At 45.9% G+C, this 9,576-nt stretch overlaps 1 protein-coding gene across 7 annotated transcripts; it reads left to right on the top strand.

Annotated features, from left to right (window-relative positions):
- Nucleotides 1-1,150: 1,150 nt before the first annotated feature.
- Nucleotides 1,151-9,576, top strand: LOC109876931 (far upstream element-binding protein 2). 7 transcript variants are annotated; one of them, XM_031834337.1, is made up of 18 exons: nucleotides 1,152-1,460; nucleotides 2,073-2,178; nucleotides 2,306-2,365; nucleotides 3,005-3,041; nucleotides 3,201-3,259; nucleotides 3,394-3,465; nucleotides 3,569-3,626; nucleotides 3,815-3,986; nucleotides 4,280-4,378; nucleotides 4,549-4,671; nucleotides 4,798-4,900; nucleotides 5,052-5,164; nucleotides 5,557-5,868; nucleotides 6,076-6,179; nucleotides 6,327-6,406; nucleotides 6,940-7,161; nucleotides 7,509-7,684; nucleotides 7,889-9,576. In XM_031834337.1, exons 1-18 carry the CDS (start codon nucleotides 1,335-1,337, stop codon nucleotides 7,895-7,897), a joined length of 2,031 nt encoding a protein of 676 aa, XP_031690197.1. In that variant the 5' UTR covers nucleotides 1,152-1,334; the 3' UTR covers nucleotides 7,898-9,576. The 7 variants fall into 7 exon arrangements, 5 of the variants coding, with proteins under 5 accessions (XP_031690197.1, XP_031690201.1, XP_031690198.1 ...); XM_031834338.1 differs by having other exon boundaries at nucleotides 1,166-1,460; nucleotides 4,549-4,656; XR_004211300.1 differs by having other exon boundaries at nucleotides 1,170-1,460; nucleotides 4,549-4,656; nucleotides 6,879-7,161.

The following is a 9,576-nucleotide window of genomic DNA, read 5'->3' as shown; positions in this document are numbered from 1 at the left end:
TAAATATCCAATGCATTGACACAGGCTAGTGTAGACAGATGGAATTTGGTTGGACATACCTGAGTTTCAAAATCTTCAATGGCAGATGCCATAGCAACGACACCAGCCATAATTTCACTGACCTAAAATAATTAAATGGTTTTAATTGCAGTGACTAACTAGTTGGTGCATTCTGGTGCAGTTAAGTACTTAGGTAACTTACCTACTAACTAGTAGTAGTCAGTTAACCTGAAAAGCGGAAACTGTAGATCAATGGTGGATGTGGTAGTAAGCTAAAACAAAAGAACACAACTTACCAGCTCTTCTCCTTGATCCCTCTAGTAGACACAACCTCTAAGCTACGCGAACTGTCATTGTGTGGCAAAGTTGATAGCTTGCTATCTAACTGTCTGTCTAGGGAAATAAATATCTTAATATAATATCTATCTAGCTAGCTATATCCGACTATTGTTGGATGACATGGCTAACCTTAGTTGGAAAATAGTCGGCTAGCAAGCTGCCCAAAACGCGTAACGAAACTACAACGACGTTTTAACATATAACTGCAAAGTAAATTCTAGATACTAACGACGAATTAAACACACATATAAACAATAATTCCGTATTTTGGGTACACTGGAATTTTGGCTTCAGTCTTCCAAAAATCGCGCCTGACTCGTCTAGCCCAAAGCGCGCCAAATTGACTTGCGCGTTAGCGTCAACAACTCCACCACTCACAGTGGCAGAACATGTACACGTCACGAACAGTTGTTGATGTTTGGACTGCAAGGCTCCACCCCGCGTGATATTGTAAATAAGTAGCAGTTCTGTTTCTAAACAAATACAGCAAAAGCAGATCAAATATCAACCCACTGCTGTTTAGTTTTGATGAGAGTGAAGTAGATGTTATGTATTGCTTGTATTAGTGATGATCCATCAAGGTTTGCTAATAAATGTACTGTACAGGTGGAAATGATGACAGCTACTACAAATGCATGCTCTGATCAGTGCACAGACCATAAACCGTATAGGCACAGACAGTCCCTGTCATTGGAAGATGTAAAGGTTATTTTAACTGCCTTTGACAAAAGTTATCTTCAACATTTTCCGAAACGTTTGGGGTTGAAATTCATATTTTGTAATAAAGTGTCTTCAGATAATGTTATTATAACCTTATGTTTTTACATTATTTGTAGAAAAGTCATCTAAACCTTGTTCCCGCTCTCAGTGCTCCATCTCCGGTTGCGTTCCTCTCCCGGAATATTTGATCGTCTGACTTCCCGCTCCTGCGCAGTCTGTCCTGGCCTAAACACCACTTTAACTTTCGTATTTTCTTCTCTCTCCCCTCCGCAAATATGTCGGAGTACAGCTCGGTACCCGCACCCGGGGCTGGAGCTCCTCTCGGCGGACATCTAGCTATCGGTAACGGTGGTGGAATAAAAAAAGATGCCTTTGCAGACGCGGTACAACGGGCCCGGCAGGTGAGACAGAAGCGGGAGGCAGTGTAGCTATGCGCGTGAGTGCCACTGGGAAGGGGTGAAGAAAATGTGGCTATTGTCTTGTTTCGTGGTTGTTAGCTTGCAAAGCTGGCTGACTATGTTTGGCGACCAATCAATACTGTTGACAGTTATGATTATTATAGCTCTCTAGTTAACGTTATAAGTCAAGTGAATTTGAAGACCCAGTTGACGTGCCACTGCAGAAATACCGTTATGATGTTGTTACCAATGCATACATGCTGTTCGCCGTCTCCCAATGTTGTTGTGTTGAGAGCTGGCTGCTTCTGCTGCAAGCAAAGACAAAGTCCTGATGATGGACAAGCAGGCTTCGAGCCCTCAGCGTGTCTGTGTTTTTGAGTGCATTCCCAACCAAGTATATATCCTCAGCTAGCCAGCCAACACTGTCAAGTTTGCCCACTTGAGTTGAATCATCATTCTGCTCACAAACAATTAGCATCTCATTTAATATTTGAAGTTGCTTATCAACGTTAGTTAATACCCAGGACCAGCACAAATAAATCAGACATTCTCATCATGTCATCGCTCTTTGAATATCTGTTATGTGTTCAAGTGACTTCAACTTTTGTGCATCAGATTGCTGCCAAGATTGGTGAATGTGCAGGGGTAGCCCCTATGAACAACATCAATGCACCAGACGTCTTTCCCTTCACAGCACAGAAACGACAGCTGGAGGACCCAGGTACACACACACACACACTGCTGGGGACTGTGAAAGGGCCACTGCCAATGTGAACGTTGGATAACTGCACACACATTATTGTGAGATCAGATTCAACCTTTGTTTACTTGTTTTTTTCTTCCCACAGATCAACCTGAGAGCAAGAAAATGGCTCCACAGAGTGATGTGGACTCAGCTACAGCTCTCTGTAAGTTGCTCTTCCTCATGTCTCCTACTACCTACAAAACCTGCTCTATGTCTTACAGGAATGTCTGTACTATTCAAACCCTCTTCCCTGGTCGGTGTCTGTACTATCCGGCCCCTCTCCCCTGGTCGGTGTCTGTATTATCTGGCCCCTCTCCCCTGGTCGGTGTCTGTATTATCTGGCCCCTCTCCCCTGGTCGGTGTCTGTACTATCCAAACCCTCTCCCCTGGTCGGTGTCTGTACTATCCAAACCCTCTCCCCTGGTCGGTGTCTGTACTATCCAAACCCTCTCCCCTGGTCGGTGTCTGTACTATCCAAACCCTCTCCCCTGGTCGGTGTCTGTACTATCCAAACCCTCTCCCCTGGTCGGTGTCTGTACTATCCAAACCCTCTCCCCTGGTCGGTGTCTGTACTATCCAAACCCTCTCCCCTGGTCGGTGTCTGTACTATCCAAACCCTCTCCCCTGGTCGGTGTCTGTACTATCCAAACCCTCTCCCCTGGCCGGTGTCTGTACTATCCAAACCCTCTCCCCTGGTCGGTCACTGTGGGCATCACCTGTGTTTGTCTTGTCCTCATTTTGCAGTGTGTCAGTAATCTGAGCCCTGTCCTCTCTATATATCTCTTTCTTTCTCTCTTTACAGCTATCGGAGCCCAACTTGCAGCACTGGCCCAGCAGAGGTAAGTCATTAGCATAATTTAATCCATAACAATCCAAGTAGATCTCTAAAATGAAGTGAAATAGGTGATTGGAATTAGTTCTTCAGCAGAAGATTAATGGTGACAATATGTTGACGATTTGGATAACGAACTGTTGTGCTTGGCTTCTCTCTCCCACAGTGCCAGGCTCACAACCACCTCAGAGGAGTACAGTGTTCCTGATGGAATGGTGGGACTCAGTAAGTGCACTTTCTCCAACATGGTCACCGGATTAGTTTTTTTGTGTTCATGTGTTGAATTTGAACATTACTGGACTCATCATGAACATCAGAATCAATAAAACTAACAGCTCTCCCTTCTTCCTCTCCTCCAGTCATTGGCCGGGGCGGAGAACAGATCAACAAGATCCAGCAGGAATCAGGCTGCAAGGTTCAGATAGCCTCAGGTGAGGGACTGGCAAGTGTGGCCTTTATAGTCAATGGTTAGAACCAGAGCTATAGTTGAACTCTCTTCGTGTGTGTGTGTTATTGACTGTTGGTTGTTTTCAGACAGTGGAGGTTTACCAGAGAGGAGTGTCTCTCTCACAGGGTCCCCAGACTCCATACAGTAAGTGAGATCCTACTAGCTAATTGTGACATTTTGTATTGTTATCACAAGATGCTGTTCACCTAGCCACTGAATTTTCACAGCGCTATCTTTATGTATGGCATATCTCTGTAGTTCCACTATTAATGTGTGCTGTTGCACTCATCAGTTGAGTTGACCCACCCCTCTCGCTCTTCCACTCTGACTAGGAAAGCCAAGATTTTATTAGATGAGATTGTGTCTCGGGGGAGGGGCACGCCCCCCTCATCCTTCCACGAGGCAACCAATGGACAGAGTGGCTCAGGGCAGGAGATGATGATTCCCGCAGGCAAGGCTGGCCTCATCATCGGCAAGGGAGGGGAGACCATCAAACAGCTACAGGTATATACAAACAGTCAGTCGGCCTCACCAGTAGCCAGAGAAGTGTTTCACAACACATTGACGTGTGTGTTTTGAGATATTGACAGTTTCATCGCAAACAGGCTGATGTGTGCAGTCATGCAAATAATTTTTGGGGTTGTTAAATCTACAGAGCAAGAAAGAAATATAAGTAGGAAAATCTCGTATCTCATTACACAAGTGTTTCATGGGCCATGTGAGTGAGAGTTGAGTGAATCATTGCCATCAGTTGGTTGAGCAGAGCTGACCATGCTGTCTGTCTGCGGCGTTGACAGGAGCGAGCAGGAGTGAAGATGATCCTGATTCAGGACGCGTCTCAGGGACCCAACATGGACAAGCCCCTGCGCATCATCGGGGAGCCATACAAAGTGGAGGTAACACAAGGCCTTGCTACAATCTGCATCCCATATTGAATTGGCATGCTGTACTGCAGCTCTGCAGATGGGGGATTTGGGAGCAACTTTTGATGTGCTAATGCTGTTCTTCCTAAGGAGACTTCATAAAGTTGTTTGAATTAGAAAATGTGTCCTGTGGGTCTGCTCAGCAAGCCATGGAGTTGGTGCAGGAGATACTGAGGGAGAGGGATCAGCCTGGCTTCGGAGACAGGAACGAGTATGGCTCCCGCATGGGGGGAGGTGGGGGAGCCATGGACGTAAGTGAGAGGGAGGTGTGTGTGTGTGGAGAGGGACTCACATTCCCCATCACAGGTTTTATTTGTATGAGAGTGAGCACCTTCCTATAGCTATCAGTCTAATCTATTTGGCGCTGTCTAACCTGCTCTCTGATTGGCTAGGTTCCAGTGCCACGACACTCTGTCGGGGTGGTGATTGGTCGCAACGGGGAGATGATCAAGAAGATTCAGAACGACGCAGGAGTTAGGATACAGTTTAAACCAGGTATATAACGTTTCATAGTCATGTCATATGAACTACTTCTACTCAACTCATTTACACGGTTTACTCACAAGTTGTGTGGTGTCTACTAACAAGCTCTACATTCTGGTTGTGGTGTTGCACAAGTCTCAGAGGAAATGTCCTGTCGTTGCAGATGATGGCACAGGTCCTGATAAGATGGCCCACATCATGGGCCCACCAGACTGCTGTGACAATGCTGCCCAGATCATCCAGGAGCTACTGCAGAGCATCAGGGTCAGAGAGGAGGTAGGACAGGGAGTACATACTTCACACACACACACACGTAGAGTATCTGAAAAACAGCCACTGCTCACATGCCAGCTTGGAACTGTTTACATACAAGTGTATTAGAGCTGCCATGATGCCGTGCCTTGTGGAACATACAACATTCAACACATTTAGTGAACCACTGGAACATTGTAAACAAATGGAACATTGTAAACAAATGGACTCCATAACCTAGACAAATGATAGTCCTAGAGCATTCCCATAATTCTCCATACAGTACATTACTGTTATTAGGAGGTAAATATCCTAATTTTAAACAAACTGACTTTCTGACATCCAGGACCAGGACTTAAATATAAATTGTATTAAGACCCTCTTTTTCTCTCTCTTCCACCCTCCTGCCTTCTCAGGGTCCTCCCGGCCCTCCAGGCATGTCCCCGAGTGGTGGCGGCAGGGGCCGCAGCAGAGGGGACCAGGGGAGCTGGGGTCCCCCTGGTGGTGGAGGAGGGGAGATGACTTTCTCCATTCCGGCCCACAAGTGTGGCCTGGTGATCGGACGGGGCGGGGAGAACATCAAGGCCATCAACCAGCAGACTGGGGCCTTTGTGGAGATCTCTCGCCAGCTGCCCCCCAACGGGGACCCTAACTTCAAGCTCTTTGTCATTCGAGGCTCTCCGCAGCAGATAGATCACGCCAAGCAGCTCATCGAGGACAAGATCGAGGTATGCAGGGTTCCTGCTCAGGGTAAGGAGGAAAGGGCTGAAGGATGGATGGATGGGTTTGTGATGTTGGGAACCTCATTTGGGGAAATGGACATGATTGCTTCAACGCACAATCAATGGAGTCAAACTGGCAATTGAGTTGCTTTCAGTCTTTTCACCATAGATGTGAACATAATGTCCATGCATCTAACTGGTTGTGCTTTCCAGGGTCCCCTCTGCCCTGTTTGTCCAGGTCCTGGTGGACCAGGCCCCATGGGTCCCTATAATCCTGGTCCCTACAACCCAGGACCCCCAGGAGCCCCTGGACCACAGTGAGTGGAGACTGGAAATGTAGTCATCCCAAACTCTGGCTTTTACAAGCCTCTACTGGCTAAAATGTTACATCACAACGATACAATCATTGATTGGACCAATGGAAGTCTACTGAGTAGTAACTGTGTTTTCTCTACCCCCCCAAGTGGAGGTCTTCATGGCTACCCCCCACAGGGCTGGGGCAACACCTACCAGCAGTGGCAGCCCCAAGTAACCCACGACCCCAGTGAGTGACCTGCAACATTGAACTTTCAGACCCTCACTGTGGACAGGAAATGGTTACATTGGAACTATAACTTTCAATGGCCTCCCAATGTTTTCTCTCGCTGTAATCACTTATTTGAAAAGACTGAGAAAGGGAAAGCCATATGGAGTCAACTCCATCCAGCCTAACAGTGGTCTCTTTTGGGGTTTCCTACTATATAGTTTTATCTCCTTGTCATTTCAAAACAGTGGTTATAACAGAGAGCAGGTTTTAGTTAGCCTGGTCCCAGATATGTTTCTGCTCTCTTGCCAACTCCATTGTCTGGTGTCAATGTCCATAGGAGTACAGCACAAACTGGGGCCAGGCTAGCTTTTAGTGGTACATAACCCTGCAACTATTATCAAAATCATCTGTGATGGGAGAATGTCTTTCTGTGTTGGCTATTGATAATAACTCCCCCTATCTCTCTCTGTCCCCTGGTTTCTAAGCACAGGCAGATAGCAGGGCACGCTCAGCCCTATGAGGACCTCACCTCCAACTGCCATCTTTTTTAGGCAAGGCAGCCGGTGCCGCGGACCCTAACGCAGCCTGGGCAGCCTATTATGGCCAGTACTACCAGGGAGGGCAGCCAGGGGGAGCAGGGCCCGGCCAGCCCCCCACCAACCCCACCGCTGGTGGCCCAGCACCTGGAGACCAGCCCCAGGCCAGCCAGACCCCTGGGGGCCAGCCTGACTACACCAAGGCCTGGGAGGAATACTACAAGAAGATGGGTGTTGGTGAGACCACTGGTCCACTATAGTTACTAGAATAACACCACAGGGGGAAAGATAGCAGTAGTTTCCCTCTTAGAATAGGAAAGATGGGCACTGTCTAATTCTGTCATTTTAGACCGTGTCTATCTTTCCCATGTAATGTTGTATCGAGGCGTATAGCTGTCTCTACTGTTGTGGGCTGTTGACTACGCTTGACTTTAGATTACTTTCAAGGTCTAAAATCATCTGACAAACTTTAATTTTGAAGTGAACCAGTGCTTTAAGAACATGAATCTTTCATCATGTTAACCTTGTCGATCATAGCATATCTCTTCTTCATCCATAAGACCCCCTCTCCTCTGCTCCCCTAGCCCAGGCAGGAGGCTCTGCAGCAGGGCCAGGAGCAGCAGGTGCCCCAGCAGCCCCAGGTGGAGGCCAGCAGGACTACAGTGCAGCCTGGGCAGAGTACTACAGGCAGCAGGCTGCTTACTACGGCCAAACAGGACAGGCCCCAGGACAGCCTGCTACCCCTCAGCAAGGCCAGCAGGTAAAGTTACACTCTGAGTGTACTGTGACAGTTCTCAGATGTGTATGTCTAACAAGTTGTGTGTTATATGTTGCCTAGGTGTGTGCGTTCTGTCCTGAGGTGTACTGGCCTGGGTTGCAGTCTGTTTTTGGCATCCAGGCTGAAGATGTTACTGGTTGTTGTGGTTCTCTGACTCTGTACTCTTACTCTGTTCTTTCTCTCCAGACACAGTGAGAGGCTCGGCTGAGACTCATAAAGAGCGAGAATAAAGAAAGGCTACTACCACTTAACCCAACCAGTCAACAGAATCCGGGCCATTTAAAAATAAAAATTATTTTCTATATTTTTTGTTCTGAAGTGATTCTGTGCTGGCAGTCCTTTCCCTGTCCCTCCCCTTTCCCCATCCAACTCACCACTTGTTTAAATAAATATGCGAAGAGAACAAACTATTGCTTTGCCTGTGAGCTGAATAATGGGATGGATTTCTAGGACTGTTATCTTTCATTTTGGTTCCCTGATATCTTCCCTTGTTTTATCTGTCAATAAAAACATGAACTTGGGAGATTTGAACTCGAAACCATGAAAGCCAGATTTACTTCCGGAAATGCTCATCACTCACCCAATGAAATCCCGCATTCCCCTTTTTTAATTGTATTTACCACAGCCAAACTGTCTATTCAAGTGACTTACTTCTAGTCCTACACTACTAATACTGCATTTACTGAAATTAACATTGATTTATAAAGATTACAATCAATTATGTTAATGGTCAAATGATTAAGAGTGGGAGGTTTTGCTTTTAAAGGTGATTATTTGAATTGCTTGGTAGTTTGATTTCTCCTCCATCTGGAACATTCCCATCACCTAAGTTGCTTGGTCTTCATACATTTTGAGCTTTGGTTTTGATTTTATGTTCCGTGAATTATATTTTTGTTTTCTCTTTGTGTGTGTGACTGTACAGTATTTAGAATGTGTCCCCACAAGTGATGATAAACATGAGTGTGTTTGCACAGCGGAAGACTTCAGTGATTGTGGAATGCTAGTTAACATAACCACGGGTATATCTACAGTGGGAAGTTACCTACTGCATACATCACATAACAATAGTCTGTTCAACTCAACCTGTTGCACGGGAGACGAATGGTGTTAGAAGTTTTAGTTTTCCTTGATCTGTGACATGGTCTTCTACATTTGTACGTTTTTGTTTTTTATTTTTCAATTGTTTTGAATAAAGTTCCAATAAAAGATGTCCTGACCTCCCACCAGTTAGATCAGCTTCTGATGGTCATTGGGGACCGGTATTATCCCTGCCCAGGGAAAAACCTGTGGCCATAGTTATAGGCTTTAAACGGGGCTGGTTGCAAAATTCAGGAACTTTCAATAAATTCCCTGAAATACCAGTAGGAGGATTCCCAGAATCAGGAGGAAATAAGCAGGAAATCCAGAATCCTCCAACTTGAATTTCTGGAAAACCAGGGAATTTATTGAAAGTTCACAGAATTTTGCAACTCTAACTAGGGTCCCTGGTCCGGGAAAAACTCCTGGCCCTATTCAGAGTGAGTTACGGTTGCACTGGAATAAGCTATGGTTGAAGTCATGAGTAAGATGGCAATTTATGGTTGTTGATGTTGTTAATCTCAGGGTTGTATTCATAAGGGACTAACAGACTGAAACAGGGAGGGACTACCTGGACTTGTCCAATAAGTGCAAATGTTCTGTTGCAAAACGTTTTGGTACTGTGTGCCCAAATGAACATGACCCAGACATGTTGAATCACTAACTCTTGATGAAGAATGGCAGCTTGGGCACTGTATTGGAGTCTGCATTTTGCAAGGCACAGTGTTGGTATTGTGAATAAAATGACCACCAGCAGCAATATTCTGTTGAATTAAAAGGGTGAAAAGTCAACATTT

This window comes from Oncorhynchus kisutch, linkage group LG10, assembly GCF_002021735.2.
Source record: "Oncorhynchus kisutch isolate 150728-3 linkage group LG10, Okis_V2, whole genome shotgun sequence".
Taxonomy (NCBI): domain Eukaryota; kingdom Metazoa; phylum Chordata; class Actinopteri; order Salmoniformes; family Salmonidae; genus Oncorhynchus; species Oncorhynchus kisutch.
Note: the sequence above shows the minus strand (reverse complement) of the source record. Positions and strands in the feature narration are given on the sequence as shown.